Below are 17,122 nucleotides of genomic sequence, written 5' to 3'. Positions count from 1 at the left end.
CTCCCCGCTTCCAGCTTAGTGTCCATAAGGGACACGCAAGCAGGTCGCCCGAATGTGTTTCTTCCTTGTCAAACGAGGAGATCTCTGGCAGTACCCAGTACCGGGTGCTAGCTGATTTACCTGAATTCTGTTTTCATCAGAGTAACATGCACACCGAGGTACAGTTTATCATTCGCTCAATAGTCCAGGGTTTATTTCAGAGAAACGCCTTCTACACTGTGTGCATGAGAAACGTTTGCATTGTATGAATTATTTTCCCATTAGAAACTCAGACTCTTGCTCACATGGCTTTCCAACCCATAGTGTACTGAAGTATCCTGTTTGTTCCATTAACTATTCACAGAGTCAACTGGGAAAGCGTTGTTATTAATTTCAATGGAAAGCTAAAATGCAGTTCATTTTCTATAATTGCAGGCCCGCAATCTAAAGAGCCAGCAAAAGCTTTTAATCTGAGGCATTTTTAGAGGAGTATGATCAGAATTACACTGAACATCTTTTGAATGTACATAATTATGAAAACCTCAATAACAGTGACATTCAAAGAGCCCTATAGCATAGATGCTCAACTCTGCGCAGTGAGCTAGCCGGGTTCGCGTCTTAGTTACTCTCGGAGAAATGCCCGTGGGGAAGGTCGACAGTGTTTGCACACCTTGATTTTCCAGTTTATTCAGGCTATGCGAGCTCTCTGCACCACATAGGTGGGGATATGGTGCATATCCCTTCCAGGTTATAAGATGTTTGCCCCACCGGAGAGTCTGCACGGGGCAGGGGACTGCAAACACCGGGCACAAGTGAGAGGGCGCTCCCTCCAGCTGCCAGAGGGCCTGAGAAGGCAACACAGTGAACCTTGGCTCCCGGGATAGCATTTGGCATGCACCGAGCTCCTCGCCCCCCGGCCCCGGATTCTGATGCTCGGCTGCTCCAGTTGGCAGAAAAAGCTAACACGTTCCTCCGCTTGCTGCCTTCCTCCAGACTACTCAGAAGTCACAAGCTTTGGGTCAGGGCTGTCATCGCGTGGGTCGAAATCCCACAAAGATGAAGCCCCGCACCTCTTCTTCCTCCTCCTCCGCCTTGGAAAGGAGAGGGACAGTGAGAGAGGGAAGGGGAATGACCCCGAACAGCCATCAGGAGCCACCTCAGCCCCCTCCCCCGCAGGCAGCTTAGACACCATCACCACCATAACAGGCGCCAGAAGTCTGGCAGAGCAGGCGCAGGAGAGATGTCCCTTTCATTCCAAACTAAAGTCTGTTTTACAGACACACCCGCCAGCCCACGCTGTTTAGCTCAGTAAGGGCAGCGCGGAGAAGAGGGAGGCACATGAGCCTGTTTCAGGTCTGCAGGGACATCTTCATGGAGCGATGGTTAAAGTGTGGCAGAAACAGGGATGAGGGACATGGGCCATGAGGAAAGGTCGCGGGAGGCAGTGAGAACTTGAACTTGCTCTGGCAGAGAAGAGGCACAGGGTGCGGGGCTTCAGGGAAGGGCAGGAGCAAAGCGAGGAATGAGGACAAGTCCGGGGGCGGGGCAGGCGGGTGGGCTGAAGCCTCAGAGGCAGGTGCGGACAGTGGGTGGCGCTTCCTGTAAGATGTAAGACAGACTGAGGAAGCTGCGTTCTATTCAGTCAGCCACGAGAAACCGGAAGTGGTTCCAGAGGGCGACATGGTCAGATGTCTGATCTGGGACGTCCACCCTGAGCCTTTGTTGTCGCCCCCGCTGGCTGGGTGAGAGGGGACAGTTTAACCACCGTGCTGCCGGAGAATTAGCGAAGCAAGCATGCATGGCCAACCGGTGCTCTGGCTCCCCCAACGGTCCCGGGGTGGGGGGGCACCTTGTCATTGTCTTTGAATGGTGGGGAGAATCCTAGAGCTCTGTTCACTTTCTCCTTAAAAATAAAAACCTTAAACATTAACAAATCATTAAAATGCTGGCACGCTGCATGTCAAAGTCACATGTCAGGTGGTAGATGAGAAAAGCCATTACAAAAAGGTCATCCTCAAAGAAGGGTGTCCGGGGGAACCCTCACATCTCCATTCTTAATACGTTGTGACTTGTCGCAGTGTGTGTGTGCGTGTGTGTGTCTGGTGAAGGGGACTAAAGGATTTTATTATTTAATGTTAAGTACATGGAACCTGAGAAAAACTGATAGATGGCTTTCAAAAGATCGCTACAAAGCAACTACAGATGGACAAGGTTAGAACTGAACACACAAGTAGACACAAAGGGGCCGCTGAGACCTCTGCTTTGCCCAGAAGAGCCCTCGTCAACCACCCGGCAAGGAAAGCAGGGAGGGCCTCAGCCCATTTGGCAGGCCTAGGACACCAGTGTTTATTTTAAAAAAGCCAACGAATCCGTCATTTGCAGAAAAAGGTGCTTTAACAGTAAGTGGAAGCACAATTCTCTTTCTTTCTTTCTTTCTTTGTTTACTTTTCCCCGAGAGAAAACATATGGGATAGCATTTTGCAAATGAGATGCTTGGAAATGTCTTTCCATTATGGCATTGTTGTTGTCGAAAAGGTTCGATTTGTAGTTGCAGCGTGTAGGTACTCTCCTGCATGCACCCTTCAGGTTGAAACAGACTTTTCTAATTACAAGGCAATCTCCCGCACAGTGTTTTGAAACCATTTGTCCAACAAGTAAAATTGCAAGAGCTTTTAATCACCATGAAAGATAGACAGACGTCAGAGGAGATCGAATTTCCCGTACCTGAACCAAAACAGCAAACTATAATTGGTGGACGGACGCGGAGGTGACACAGGGACGCGTGACAACCAAGTACCAGCACAAATGAGATTCTAGAACCACTTCTAGATACTGTATCACCAAATACAAAAATGAGGTTTATACAAAAAATGATGTTTAGCCAATCAGATTGCTTTCACTGAAACTTATTAATAAATACTTTGGCTCCGTCGGTGGAGCCTGTGCCTCTCCATCTGGGGGTTGTGAGTTTGAGCCTCACGCTGGGCATAGAGAGGACGTAAAAAAAAGTTAAATTAAAAAATAAATACATTAGAGAGAAAAAATTAATACTTTTAATAAACTAAAACTATGTCGGTATTTATTTAATCTTTTTCTTCTATTTTCACATTTTCTCTTATAATCAATCTCTATATTAGTTGAATCATATGTGTAATTTATAGATTCATGTATAGGTATTGAGGGGCGAGTGCTCCTAATTCTTTATTGAGGGGTACACAATCTTAAAAGTTGGAAGACAACTGCCTTGATGCGGAAGCGTGGTTTGTGTCCCTTCTGATCTCTGCCCTGGTAGGCCCGCCCGATCCCCCAGGGCACGGCCACTCCTGCCCACTGCCCCCCTTCGCTCCTTGTGTTCTTGGTGGGGAGGATCCTGGGTGCCAGCCTGGGGTCAGACGGGAGGGCTCTCAGCTGGGGAGGCTCCTGGAAATCTTAGAATGCAGAGGGCTTTCCTGGGCACAAAGATGGGCCGGGAAGAGGCGTGAAGCTGAGTGGGACACACAGGGCAGCGAGGCATGAGTCTGTGGTACCAGCCCTGCCTTCAGCCCATCAGAGAAAGATGGGCGGGGCCGGGGGGAGCAGGTGCAGGAAGGGCAGGAAGGCCGAGGCTGCAGGTGGGGCCCAAACCACGAGCTGCTCTCAGGGCTCTCAGGGGGCTCGTCGCCCACGGAGGCTGAGCCCTGATCTCTACCGTCCCCAGGTCAGGGAACTTAGAGGCCTGAGAAACAGCAAAGTCCTGGTGCCTGGCCTCAAATTACCCAGAGAACTTTCACTCAGGTGAGAAGGTGTAGTAGGATAAAAACAAACAAACAAACAAACATGCAAACAAACATGAAAAGAGAACAAAGCTCAGGGGGAACTAATGTGGGCCTTCCCTGGGGGTATGTTGGGGGGGTTCTGAGGAGCCCGAGATCTGGGGCAGGGCCGCTGGGGGAGGTGTAAGCAGAGCACTGGGGTAAAGTGAGTGGCCCCACAGGGCTGGTGTGGGGGGATCAGATATGAAAGAGAAGAGAGAAGGATGGAAATGAAGGAACCAGAGGCTGCCCCGTTCCCCTGGGGGGGGGGGGAGTACGCGGTCAGACCTTTGAAATTCAGCCACGACCCCTTGCAAACCTGGCCAAAATGCAGCAGAAAAGAGCTGTGGGAAGGAGATCCAGGAAAGGACGAAGGCGTGGTGCAAAGCAGTGTCGTTTTCAGGCTGGGGAAGCAAAACCAAACAGCAGAGTGCAGGGGCCAAAGTGAAGGAAATGAGGCACGGACACAAAACGGAGACAGGACAGGCTGGGGCCGCAGGCAGGAAACCGGGGCTGAGGATTCTCTCGTGATCTTGGGGTTTTGTTTGCCCATTTGTCTTCTTCTTGGGGTTTTACTTACACTGAGCTTTGTCAGTCCCTCGGGGCTCCCCACTGCCCACCATGTGTCCACAAAACACCGTGGGCAAGGTTTTGACCAAGGCAGGCCCTGAGGCTGTGACCACATGGAGTTTACACACACATGGGTAAGGAGAGGGTCGGCCGGCTTCTGACAGAATAGCCACGAAACTTGAGGGGGATAGACTTGTGCCTGCTCCTCGCCCCCGAAGGCCCCAGGCCTTGTGTCATCTGACCACAGGAGGGGAGGTCCAGTAGGTCGCACTTTTGGAGAATGGGCATTTTTGTCAATGACACGTGATGTTTCTAGGAAGCCCTTTTCCACATGTACTTTTTTTTTTTAAGATTTTTTTAAATTTATTTGATAGAGGGAGATCACAAGTAGGCAGAGAGGCAGGCAGAGAGAGAGAGAGAGGAGGAACAGGCTCCCTGCTGAGTAGAGAGCCCAATGTGGGACTCGATCCCAGGACCCTGAGATCATGACCTGAGCCGAAGGCAGCAGCCTAACCCACTGAGCCACCCAGGTGTCCCCCACATGTACTTCTTGACAGCAGGAAATCCCATCTATGAGATGACGTGAAAAGAATCATGCCTGGAGCACAGTTCTCACTGTCAAGCAGCTGGGATGGATCGGACCTTCCTTCCAGCGGCTGGAGCCGTCAGGGAATGGGCTGAGGCAACTCAGGGTCTGGCCCGCCAGACTGCAGGTTCAGTCTTCTCCTTGCTGCCCGGCCACGTCAGATGTTGGATGGTGACAAGGGAATTGGCTCATTCTTGATCCTCACAGGCGACCCGAACAGGTAAAAATCTCTAGGTGCACAATTCCGCAACCAGCTGTGCCATCGATCACCCCATCCAACCCTGTAATTGGGAGCAGGAATTCAGTACAAGTGATGGGAGTGCCAAGAAACCCAGTAGGAACAGTGGAGGTGAGCAGAAGTAGGAGCAGCTGGAGGTAAGACCCTTCCCAGGAGAGGGGTGGGGTGGTGTGGGGAGGTGGTGGGACCAGAGCCCGGGCTGCACCCCTGGAAAGCTGGTTGTCAAACTCTTGCTAGAGTCACCTCTGGTCTAGTCTGTGCCAGGAGCCCCACGGCCCACCCAAGGCCCGCCAGGGGCTTAACCCAGGCAGGGATGTTAGACTGACACAGAGAGTCTGTGCTATGTGGCACTGACTCCTGGCCTTGCCGGGCATGCTTCTCAGGTTCCCAGGTCCTGTGACGTGGACCGACTGAGGGATGTGTTTACAGCCAGTCACCTCTCCAGGAATGTTCTCTCAACAGGGAGATGTTTTCAGCTGGGAAAAAACGTCCCTGTTGTCGGGCAGTCTGTTTCGCTGGAAACAAAATTCCACATCCAACCCCTGGCCTGGAGACCTCCCTGAATTCAAGGGGTAGTGGTGCCACCTCTGACTGAGGCTTGGCCTGGGTCTGTTGTCTGACGACGCTGTGACTTGGCACTGAGGACTCTCTCAGTCCCAGCCAGCCTGTGTCTGGGCAGGAGGAGGTTTCTCCCTGGGTACAAAGGCTCATGGAACCTCAGAGTTGAGAAGTCCCTTCTGAAGCATCTGAACGCAACCTTCTTGTGAGGTCGGGCCCACAAGCCTGGCAAGCCCTGGGTTCAAATCCTGCCTATGACTCAATGGGGAGCATGGAGAGGGGGCAGGTTCTTAAAGCCTTGGTTTCCTTCGGAGTCAAACAGAGACAGCATTTCGCCCTTGTTCATGGGCTTGTTAGGGGGATTGACTGTCATGATTCATGCTCTCAAAAGATACTCAGTAATCCTCAGCTTGACCTGCTCAGAGTAGCCCCCTGGGAGCACGCTGCCGTCATGGGCTCTGGGCCTCTACCCTACTGTGTCCCTTCAGCCTGCCAATCCAGACTCCCCTGATCCAGTCGTCCTTCCAGAAAGCCTTCCTGCCCACCAGTATGGGATCCCACTACACTGGTGCTCACCCATCAGACCCAGGCCAGCCCTGGGGCAGGACGTCCCCCAGAGCTAGTGTCCTGGACATGGACAGTCCTCCGTGTGAAGACTGGCAAGTTGGAGCCCGCTGTGCTGCCACCTGTTTTTAGAACAAATATTGGGGTGCCTTGTGATGGGGCTCTTTCTCCCCAAAGCAGGGAAATGAGCTGCCCCCAGTTCCATCACGCCTGTCCCACTTTTCCCCCACCGTGGAACCATTGGTACATAGCGTCTTAGGACTCCTTGACTGCCAGGGCCCCAGAGCCTTTTCGTGGCTGGGGTTGAAAATGTTTGATGGAGGTCAATTTGGTTTTTGATGGACCTGCTGGTGGGATGAAGCCTGGGCACTCCCTGCAAGCCAACACGAAGCCTGAGCCCCTGACCAGTAAGGCAGCGCACAGCCCACGGCCGCCCCTCCCCTAGTGCTCAGAGCTCCCCTTTCTCACGGAGTCCCACTCGCTGGTGTTTCTCTCTCTTCCTGCAGGGAGAGCCCCAAATGTCCTCTCTCTGAGGACCTATCCTGTGTGCCTGGTTAGCTCCATCTTCTGGCGGGCAAGACCGGAGTTACTGACGACGACCTCTATTAGAGCGTCAGATCAAGGGGACTCCCCCTTACCCGACTCTGTGGGAGAGGAGGGGTGTCAGCAGGAAGCCCGGCCCCCTCTCTCACACAAGCTTAACTTGAGGGATACCAAGGTTGGGGTTGGCAGGGTCAGGGGGTCACAGCCAGAGGATCCTGAGGGTGTGGATGAGCTCTGTCCAGTGCCAAAGGCCCTGGTTGAGGCTCTGTCCATCCTGCAGCTTCCATGAGCAGCCGATGTGCATTGTAAAGGCCTCTCTTGCTCACACAGTTCATGTGGCTCTTGCTGTTGCCACTAAAACTCCATCTGCATGAACACTTGTCTGTCACCCGCTGACCGGCACTGTCCTTGGAGGTTCGTCCCTGAGAGGATGGGGTTCAGCCAGGAAGGACAGGGAGCAAGCCGAGAGGAGTGGCCTGGCCTGTGCCCCTCTGCTGGCCTGGAGCAGGCTCTGGTTGCTCCAGGGAGAGTCTGGGTGATTGAGCCCGGGGGGCTGGAGTGGCGGGAGCGTGTCACCGGACAGGGCATGGGTGAGGTGGGTTCCAGGACACGGGCCAGGGGAGCATCTGGGAGAGGACCTATGAGGGCGCTGTGGGCAGCCTCCCCAATGCTCTATGGTCACTCCCAGGGCCCCGACGTCATCACTGCTGGCTTGTCCTCCTCATGATTTCAGGTCTCATCTATAGAATCCTGGATCCCTCCTTTCCAAAGCAATGCTTCTCCCTAATGAAGACAGCATAGAGGAGCCAGCAGCCAGTCCCCTAAAAATGTGGGTAAAGTGTGTTTCGGTGTTGGTGTTTATAGGAATCATTTCTAAAAAAAACAGACATTTATGACACAGACATGCTTATCACTTACATTATGAGAGTCAAATAACTGGATATGAATTAGTTGCTCAACAGAGGGGGTTCCTGAATGCTGTCACTGAGAATGCCCAAGAAGACAGAGCGACAGTGTCTGTCCACTGAGGGGACATAAGGAAGAACAAGAGCACAGCCCCGGAACCTTCCCCAGCCCACTCTGTCACATACATGTGCGCACATGTGCACACACGCACACACACACACACACACACACACACACACTACACTGAGGGTAAGGCGGAGAAGAAGGATGCCGTGTATTTTAGGGGATTGTTCATCGGTAGAAGGAACATGCCTTCCTTTTTTCATCTTTAAATCATTATTTACTAAATAAACATAGTCTGGATAAAGCCTAAAGAACTCTTTTATGACGTAACTTGTTAGCAAGAGGAGAAAATTTAGATATAATTTTAATACTTGATAACATGCCCATTAGAATAGTTGAAACAGACTATCCAGAAAAATGAAAGCATGTAAAGGTGTCTCATGGACCCAGACATTTCTCTCATGGTTTCTGCTTTTCAAGGCATGCTTCTAAATGGGAAACCTAGCTCAGAATGAAAACAGTTCATTTGGGGGCTTCCCGTGATCTCTGTTCTTTCAGGAACATTCCTATCTAATAAAATGTTATTTGTATAACAAAGTTTGAAAAGAGGGGAATCACACTTATGTTCTGCAGACACACACAGAAGGCCATAGTGTAGGATTCCAGGCAGAGGAAAATCCAAGTGGAGGTGAAGTGGCGGAGACAGAGAGCAGAGCAGCGGTTGCAGGGACTGGGCTAGGGACAGAGCAGTGAGCGATGAGGAGCGCGGGTGTCTCTGTGACAGAAACGTTGCAGAACGACATGGTTGTGCAACACTCTGGATGGACCTAATGAGACCTCCATATCCCACTGCAAAGAATGCAAGTAAAATGTTATGTAAACTCAAGTTCTACTGTCTTTAATTAAATCTAGTATGTAATTATATACATACACACAAAAGAGAAGAAATACAAAAAATGCAATAAGGGGGATGGGAAAGACACGCTTTCTGGTTGTAGCAAGCACGAGGTGCTCCTCGGGAGCGAAGCATGCTTGCTCCACGGAGGCAGGTGGTGGCAGCTTGGGGGCCCAGGCCGCTTGCTCCAGGGAGGCAGGTGGGGGCAGCTCGGGGACCGAGACTGCTTGCTCCACGGAGGCAGGGGGCGGCAGCTCGGGGGCCGAGCCTGCTTGCTCCACGGAGGCAGGGGGCGGCAGCTCGGGGACCGAGCCTGCTTGCTCCACGGAGGCAGGGGGCGGCAGCTCCGGGGCCGAGCCTGCTTGCTCCACGGAGGCAGGGGGCGGCAGCTCGGGGGCCGAGCCTGCTTGCTCCACGGAGGCAGGGGGCGGCAGCTCGGGGACCGAGCCTGCTTGCTCCACGGAGGCAGGGGGCGGCAGCTCGGGGACCGAGCCTGCTTGCTCCACGGAGGCAGGGGGCGGCAGCTCGGGGACCGAGCCTGCTTGCTCCACGGAGGCAGGGGGCGGCAGCTCGGGGACCGAGCCTGCTTGCTCCACGGAGGCAGGGGGCGGCAGCTCGGGGACCGAGCCTGCTTGCTCCACGGAGGCAGGGGGCGGCAGCTCGGGGGCCGAGCCTGCTTGCTCCACGGAGGCAGGGGGCGGCAGCTCGGGGACCGAGCCTGCTTGCTCCACGGAGGCAGGGGGCGGCAGCTCGGGGACCGAGCCTGCTTGCTCCACGGAGGCAGGGGGCGGCAGCTCGGGGACCGAGCCTGCTTGCTCCACGGAGGCAGGGGGCGGCAGCTCGGGGGCCGAGCCTGCTTGCTCCACGGAGGCAGGGGGCGGCAGCTCGGGGGCCGAGCCTGCTTGCTCCACGGACGCAGGGGGCGGCAGCTCGGGGGCAGGACCCTGCTGGTCATCCAGGAAAGTCAAAAGGCCTGGTGGCTCTTCCGTGGCAGAGAAGTGAACGAGGGCCCTGACGACCATCTGCCCTGGCCCCAACGGGTCAGGGGGGGTCACTGGTCTTCCTATCCCATAGTGAGCAGCCGCAGCAGGGATGGCGGGGACCAGCTCAGGCCCCAGAGGTGCAGCGGGTGCCAGAGTGGCTGCTGGAACCACTTCCCGAGACACATCCTGATCTGGCTCCGGGGCCGGTGCTGTAGCTCCAAGAAGAGAAAGCATCATCAGCTTGGTTGACTTCCCTCTCGCCTTTCCCTTTCCCTACCACTCAGCGTGGCCTGTGTTCAAGACCCAGCCCCTGGAAGGTGTCCCCAACAGAAGCCCATGGGGACAGGGATCTGAGATAACTCACTCCTCTCGGCCCAACTACAATCTATGGAGGCTTCCTCAGGGTGGCCCACCCTGCCTCCTCCTCAGGCCCACATCAGTTACCCCCAGTCCTCCTCACCCCCAGCCTCTGGCTCTGTGGTCTCAGCGCGCTGCCTTTCTGGAAGCAGAAGCTGGGCACGGCGCAGCAGGTCCGAGCCAGGCGCATTGACCTGCAGGTAGGCCAGTAGAGCATGCAAGTTGGGATACTCTGGAGGCTGCACAAAATCCCCTGGATACCTTTCCACCCACATATCCAGGATGGCATAGACGGCCCTGGGGACAGACATAGAGGCAGAGAAGTCAGAGGACAGGGTATGCATCCAAACCAATATCCCAGGGAACCCCTGTGGGAACCTGGGCCCCTGGGCTTCCAGCTCCTGTCCGAGACCAGTCGGACTCCTTGTCCACCTGCGACCTGGCAGTCCTGCCTGAGACAGGCCTGCTCCCACACGGCAGGCTGGCCAAAAGCCTCTGGGAGTGGGAGTCCTTGGTCAATGGGGGGAGCATTTCTGGACTTTTTAGGGGAGCTGGACACACTCCTCAGTCTGTCTCCTTGCCCACGAGCCATTTGAATTCAACTGCATGTGTCCAGGGAGGGGTGGTGTCTGGCCTCTTAATTACCCTCACTGCACTCGCCTCTGCTCCTTGAAGATCCAACTGAGGAGGGAACAAAGGGACTCTGTCTCTAGCCAGGCCTTCCCAGGACCCTCCCCATACCTCCACCGTTACCTCCTCTGCCCAGTCACTAGGTGCCATGAGAGTGGGTCTGTTTCCACTGACACTCACCTCCCACAGGGTGTGGGATGCCTGCTGCTCCCTGGGCTCTACTGGGTCACCACTCTCCCTGAGCCCCCTCTGAGCACCGAGTGCAGGTGCCAACAGACTGCTGTGCGATGCTTCCTAAATCCTGCGTTCTGGGTCCCAGAATTGGGGCAGAGAGAGGGCTGGGAGGGGGCAGGGATGGAGCATGACCCTCTCAGGGGTTGAAGCTGTCCTCCAACCCCCTCTGCTCTCCCACAGTGCTCACACACCTACCCCAGTTACCCAGGGCACCTTCCCAGTTTCCAGTAGAAGCTCTCAGACCTTTACCGTAAAGCAGGAATCACAGAGGTGTGCGTGAAGGTCCATCAGCCCCTCGAACTCACAGTACCCTTACTGCCCTGCTGGAGAGGGAAGGCCCTCCTGGAGCAGCCAAAGCTTACTCACATGTTGCGCTGGTCCTGGGGTCCGCCGACCTCGTCATACGTGGAGTAAACACATCCGAATCTAGAGGAGGCCAGGGGGCATCACATGAGATGTCTGTGGATGTTGGCTCTCACCGCCTGACCCTCGACTAGCCTGCAGCCCTGGGGTGCTCTCTGTTCTGTGCAGGGATCCCATTCAGCTCCGAGACAATCGCCTCCACCTACTGGGGCTTCCTGAATGCTTGCTGAATGAAAGGGCCCCAACCAGCCCATCACCGACATCTGAGTTGCCCTGGCCCCTGCTCACCCTCAGGGTTGCCTGCTCTGGATTCACCCACACACAGTCCCCAGAAGGAATCTCAGATCTCCCTTTCAGTGGCAAAGGAGCCCAGCTCAAGATCACAGTGAGAGTCAGGAATGAGGCAGAGGTTTCATCATGAGGGGCACGGGAATGTTCAAAGAGCATGCCCACAGGCCCAACAACAGACTTTTCCACTGGCGCAGGCTACCAAGTGTTCTTTCCCTACAAGACCCCACTGAATCCCTATAATAACTCTGCCCCAGTTAGGAGCAAGGGAAGCTTGGGGAAGCTTGGGGTCCTGCCAAGTCTCACAACCAGGCATTGGCCAAATCCCACGGAGCAGTTAGGGGCAGGGGAGGGTGCTCACCTTGCAAAGAGGAGGCCCAGCACCTCCTGGGTGGTAGCAAGGGTGCGATGTATTTCGAGAAACATGTGAACATAGTTTAGATCTTCTTTTATGACGGCAGTCACCAGGTAATCTATTATGGCCTCCAATGAACTGGCACGAGTGTTCCATAGTATAAAGGTCTTATTCCTCTTCCTCATTGAGCCATTTTCCCCCTGAGGTGAATCAGAGGAGACATGAGTCAGTGCTGTGGCCACCAGGAGGGTTGGGGCTTGGAGGGCAGAATGAGCCCCCAGATCTCAGGAACTTCTACAAGAGGTGGGACAAGAGAGCCCAGAGTCCGAAAAAGAATCGGGTGACTCAGTGTCTCATTGGGTTCAGCCTAAGACTCTTGGTTTTGCTTCAGGTCATGCTCTCCATGTCCTGAGGCTGTGTTCCTCGTAGGGCTGTGTCCATAGGGCAGTGTCTGCTTGAGGATTCTGTCTCTCCCTCTGCTTCTCCCACTCTCCCCCTGCCTCCCTCTCAATCCATCAATCAACCAATCAATTAAGAACCCTTTAAGGAAGGGGTGTCTGGGTGGCTCAATGGGTTAAAGCCTCTGCCTTTGGCTTAGGTCATGATCTCAGGGTTCTGGGATCGAGCCCCGCATCGGGCTCTCTACTCGGTGGGGAGCCTACTTCCCCTCTCTGTCTCAGCCTGCCTCTCTGCCTACTTGTGATCTCTGTCTGTCAAATAAAGAAATAAAATTCAAAGAAAGAAAGAGAGAAAGAAAGAAAGAAAGAAACCTTAAAGCAAAAGAGAATATGTTCTTGGTATCCATACAAAGAATTGAAAAAAATGATGTCTGAACTTGCTAGTATCTCAGGTCCTTTTGTGAGCGGAGTATTGGTAGCACGTCCCTGCATGAGTGGCATGGATCCTGTGATTTCTGATGACATCGCCCATTCTTTTTATTTTTTTAAAGATTATTTATTTATTTATTTGACAGAGAGAGGTCACAAGTAGGCAGAGAGGCAGCCAGACAGAGACGGGGAAGCAGGTTCCCCGCTGAGCAGAGACCCCCCAACGTGGGCCTTGATCCCAGGATCGTGAGACCATGACCTGAGCTGCAGGCAGAGGCTGAACCCCCTGAGCCACCCTGGCACCCAACATATCTCATTCTTGAGATGAGAACACAGACGTTTTAGGTGAGAGGGCTTAGGATAGGAGGGCACGGAGGCTGTAGGATGCAGCACTGTTCATTGGCCACAGAAGGGGATTATATCCAGTCCTGCCCCTGTAAAGGGCTCGTTGCTGGTGATAAATGACTGGCCTTCTGGACTACCATGCAGTGCAGTGAGGCCCCTGTTCCTGACCCTCGGGGACCCAATGATGTGTTCCATCAAAACAAAAGCACAGAGCAAGAGACAGAGTACCATGGGCCCCATGTCCCTTTGGATCAGAGTCTCCCAACTCACTCTTGCAAATGATCATTTGCAAGATTTGTATAACTTGAGGAAGTACTGTTGGGCCACCTGGGAGCACGAGTTAGGAAAATGCCTAGCACAGGGCAAAAGGAGTCTAGATCAACGGGATGAGATCTGGTCTAAAGTCTCTTTAATGATATTCCTATAAGTATGTGGACAATGGCTCTACTTCTGTCCAAGGCGTGGGCGGGACCATGAGGGCCAGTTTGGGGAAGAGAGGGGATGCAGATTCACAGGAGTACAGGACTCTAGGAGGCCAGGCTGGCTTCTAGGAAGTGGGGCCCTTGGTGCTGCATCGGATTCCCAGGGGTCGAGTCTCCCCAGCACCTGCACTCACCCTGAGCCAGCGCCAGACTCTGTTGGCCCTGTGCGGCTCCTTGTCCTTTGGGGAATGAGAGCAGGGGATGTCAACATTCAGCTCCTGCACCATGTCCTCTGGAGCGTTCTGTAAAGACAGTGCCCGGCAGCCAGGCAGGAGACCTTAGAGCCCTGTCTGGAGGCCTTTGCTGGTCTTCAGACCCAGGGCGCTCCATTCCAGACACACCACAGCCCAGGTGGCAGAGCCCTCCCCCAAGAAGAGAAACGTGGCCCAGCTTCAGGGCCTTGGATGTGCTCTGGCACAGCTCAGAGTCACCTCAGGAATCCCCGGTGCACCCTGCCCACCCTGACATTGGTGTGAACAAGAAGGGATCACCAGGGTATCCACTGTGCTCACCCTCCTCCAGCCCATGGGCGGGAACCCCCACATATCCCTCCTCCCCTCAAACTCCAGAGGAAGGGATGGGGCTTCCCTAGCACGGTTCAGAGGGGTGGGCATCGCCTAGTCTCCTCAGTAGTAAGTACCTTATGGCGTCTCCCTCGAAATATCCTGAGGCATCGCGGGGGTGGTTTCAGCCAACTTCTGCAACATGGAAACAAGCCATTTTCTTGGGGGTTCTGGTTCCCAGAGCCCCGGGATGTACGTAGACAGGATGAAAACATCTTTCTGTCTCAGACGTTTCTATCCAAATAGCCCTGACACCGGACTAGAGTGTGGGTCCTGGTTGCAGGGGTTACAAGTTGTGGGCCTTTGTGATCCAGGCAGTGACATCACTGCCTGTGATCCCCTACCGGGGCCCACTCCTGGTTGGACCCCTACACGAACAGTGCTCTGGTCTGCCATCTCCTCTTCCCCCTTCTGCATGCAAGGCCACATCTTATCTGTACACAGTGACCCCAACACACCCCTCGGAACAGGCCCCCAGGGAAGGTCTGGGAGCAGCCAGTGCCCCAGCTTGCAAACACACCTGGTTTCAGACACAAGTCTCTATGCTTACCTGGTTTGGACCTTAGATAAGCCATTGTGCCTGACAGGGATGGGCTTCTCTGCAAAATATGGATGATTCCAGCATGTCTTTCTATCAGATGTCCACAGGCATAGGTTGAATAATAGCTATGATGTTAGAGGAGTGCTGTCACAGGTAGGAAATACCTCCCAATTTCCTCCCTCCTATCAACTTCTTGGAATCTGCTACTAATCAGATCCCACCCCACAGTCCCTCCTGGGGTGTGTGTGTTTGTGTGCACAAGCACACTCGCTCCTGAGTGCACACATGTCTTCATCGGTGCTCATATTCTGGAGTCCCAGAAGACGACAGCCCCTCCTACAAAGGGCTGGGTAATAGCTTCTCAAGAACTTAGGCTTCGAATTTTCAATGAAATCCCTTAGTAAGGGATTGGCCTTGTCCCTTGGCCCTTGGCCCTTGGGTGGGAACAAGTTATGCGGATGATAGGGCTTTGGATACATCCGAGGGGAGGCACCTACCTGAAGAAGCCTACTGCAAAGTTTCTATCGACAGACAGGTGCTTGATTGAAACATTTAGGTGTTCACCCCTGTCTGGGACATTCCTGACTTAAAAGTGTTCAAGGGGTGAAGTGGGGTGATATCCCAGGTGTGACAGCATGATCTCAGTATCCTGGTGGTCCGCAGAAGACCAGGTGGGCCCTGAATGCTTCAGAGTTCCCAGACATCAGTTAGGGAAAATGGCTGAAAACCATGAAGCTACATCCTGGCTTTCTACTCTGTAAAGCCCTGTACTCCGAATCACAGCATAGTTGGGTGATCACTTTCCTGGGAGTGGTCTAGAAGAAGCAGAAGCCTTGGTGAGACCTCCGACACCTCGCAGTTGGTCAGTATGATCTTCATAGTCATCCTATGAGATGGTAGGGCAGGTGTTAGGACCATTTCACAGATGAGGAGACTGAGGCTGGCAGGCAGAATAACAGCCCACCAGTGGCCCAGTAACTGCACAGAGCTGGGGCAGGAAACCAGGCTGCCTGGCCTGTCACTGCCCCATGCCACCAGGCACCCCGTGCCATCGCTGTGTGCCAATCCTATCTGGGGACGTGGCATCCCTGCCCTCCAGTTTGTAATCTGTTGGGTTAAAAACAAGTGAAGGCCACCCCTTTTCTTATGTGTAGTTGGGGCTAGAGTGGACAAAGTGAAAACAAGGAAATGGAATAAAATAACAAAGTGCCCCCACCCCTCCTTCACACTCCGGGATTTATGTGAGCAACTGCTTTCCCCAACCTTGAACCTTGTTGCTAATCTAGTTTCCACATTCCTCTAGGGTCATTCCCCAGTGTGACAAAGGAAAGGAACCAGGCTCTGTGGTTTAACAAGGCCCAGCCCGGGCAATAATCCAACTACATGAACCCAAACCGGAGGCCAATTAAGCAGGGTCTCCCCCGGTGCTCCCTCCTGGGAGGGGGTCCGCCTTGGTCCCTCTCCTAACCCCCCCCACTCAGTCCAGCTAATGTGGGCCACACCCAACAGCTAGGACTCCTCACCTGGGACCCCAAGTGCTGTCCTGAGAGCCCCGGGGACACTGCGTTCCCACCCACTGAAGGAGGAAATTCCCGCCGCTACCCCACATGCAGGGTTGACGAGTTAGCACGAACAGCTGTGTGCTGCCGCAGGCATGCCTTGCCCTCCCCTCCCGGCTCCGTGCAAGCACACTCGCAGCCACGTGACAGCCCTGGCCAGCACGCAAAGCCTCTGGGTTCACAGTCTCGTCCTGTGGGCAGGTGGGAAACAGAGCCGTGGCTGATCTGGGACCCTCAGAACCAGTGCTGGGCATGAGCGGGGTGGGGGGGGGGGGTAGACACTTGCCCAGGGGGCACCTCACCGGGTGTTCATCCCAAGATGCTAGTCCTCCTGGGTTCTCAGGGATCAATGGCTCTCCCAAGGTGTGCTTTCCCAGTATTCAGATTCTGATCCTACGAATGATCTAGGAGGGTAAAAGCATTCTCAATACACACGGTCAAGAGTGCAGGGGATGGTACAGCTCTTCGTCATTTTTTGGATAATCTCAGGAGCACTCTCGAGCCCTCCAACAGAGGGAAGCGATCTCCGCCCCTTAACCGTGTCTCCTCAGTTAGCAGGGCAGGTCACATCTAAGGCTGTGTTGGGACTTAAGACTGCTGGAACCCGAACACCCAGTCAGTGCACCAGATGGAGCACTGCAGTTGGCGGATCTTTCCAGTTTCGTTTGGGTAGAAACGACTGCCTTTGTCGGACACTAGGTGGCTTCATTCAGGGCTGTTTCCAGACCTTGTGCCAACGCAGCTCAGGAAGCTTTTACCTTCGCTAATTGTGAGCTTTGGATTTGAGCACAGCTTCTGATTTGGTAATATTTCTGTTGATCTTTGGATGCATTGAATTAGACGGCAAAAGGCTGGAGCTAAGTTTCCTGGCAAACTGCCCCTGTCTCCAGCGTGCTCCCAGG

General features: G+C 54.1%; 2 protein-coding genes across 2 annotated transcripts; both read right to left on the bottom strand.

Annotated features, from left to right (window-relative positions):
• Positions 1 to 8,670: 8,670 nt before the first annotated feature.
• LOC131814111 (uncharacterized) lies at positions 8,671 to 9,921 on the bottom strand. Its single transcript, XM_059144799.1, has 2 exons — positions 8,893 to 9,921; positions 8,671 to 8,847 (listed from the first exon to the last, which is right to left on the bottom strand). The coding sequence occupies exons 1-2, from the start codon at positions 9,911 to 9,913 to the stop codon at positions 8,681 to 8,683; spliced, it is 1,188 nt and encodes a 395-aa protein (XP_059000782.1). The 5' UTR covers positions 9,914 to 9,921; the 3' UTR covers positions 8,671 to 8,680.
• Positions 9,922 to 10,110: 189 nt separating this feature from the next.
• Positions 10,111 to 14,786, bottom strand: LOC131814113 (ral guanine nucleotide dissociation stimulator-like). Its single transcript, XM_059144803.1, has 6 exons — positions 14,671 to 14,786; positions 14,198 to 14,255; positions 13,692 to 13,799; positions 11,910 to 12,103; positions 11,264 to 11,323; positions 10,111 to 10,330 (listed from the first exon to the last, which is right to left on the bottom strand). The coding sequence occupies exons 3-6, from the start codon at positions 13,782 to 13,784 to the stop codon at positions 10,117 to 10,119; spliced, it is 561 nt and encodes a 186-aa protein (XP_059000786.1). The 5' UTR covers positions 13,785 to 13,799; positions 14,198 to 14,255; positions 14,671 to 14,786; the 3' UTR covers positions 10,111 to 10,116.
• Positions 14,787 to 17,122: the final 2,336 nt, after the last annotated feature.

The sequence above is a fragment of the Mustela lutreola genome, chromosome 13 (genome assembly GCF_030435805.1).
Source record: "Mustela lutreola isolate mMusLut2 chromosome 13, mMusLut2.pri, whole genome shotgun sequence".
Taxonomy (NCBI): Eukaryota; Metazoa; Chordata; class Mammalia; order Carnivora; family Mustelidae; genus Mustela; species Mustela lutreola.
This window is presented reverse-complemented; position numbering and strand designations above follow the sequence as displayed.

Coding starts and splice junctions, on each gene's coding strand:
- LOC131814111 (XM_059144799.1), bottom strand. CDS start 9,913: ATGATGCTTTCTCTTCTTGGAGCTACAGCACCGGCCCCGGAGCCAGAT. Junction 8,848..8,892: donor GGTCCCCGAGCTGCCCCCAC/CTGCCTCCCTGG, acceptor AGCTGCCACCAC/CTGCCTCCGTGGAGCAAGCA.
- LOC131814113 (XM_059144803.1), bottom strand. CDS start 13,784: ATGGTGCAGGAGCTGAATGTTGACATCCCCTGCTCTCATTCCCCAAAG. Junction 12,104..13,691: donor GAGTCTGGCGCTGGCTCAGG/GTGAGTGCAGGT, acceptor GATTCACCTCAG/GGGGAAAATGGCTCAATGAG. Junction 10,331..11,263: donor CCCCAGGACCAGCGCAACAT/GTGAGTAAGCTT, acceptor GTCTGTCCCCAG/GGCCGTCTATGCCATCCTGG.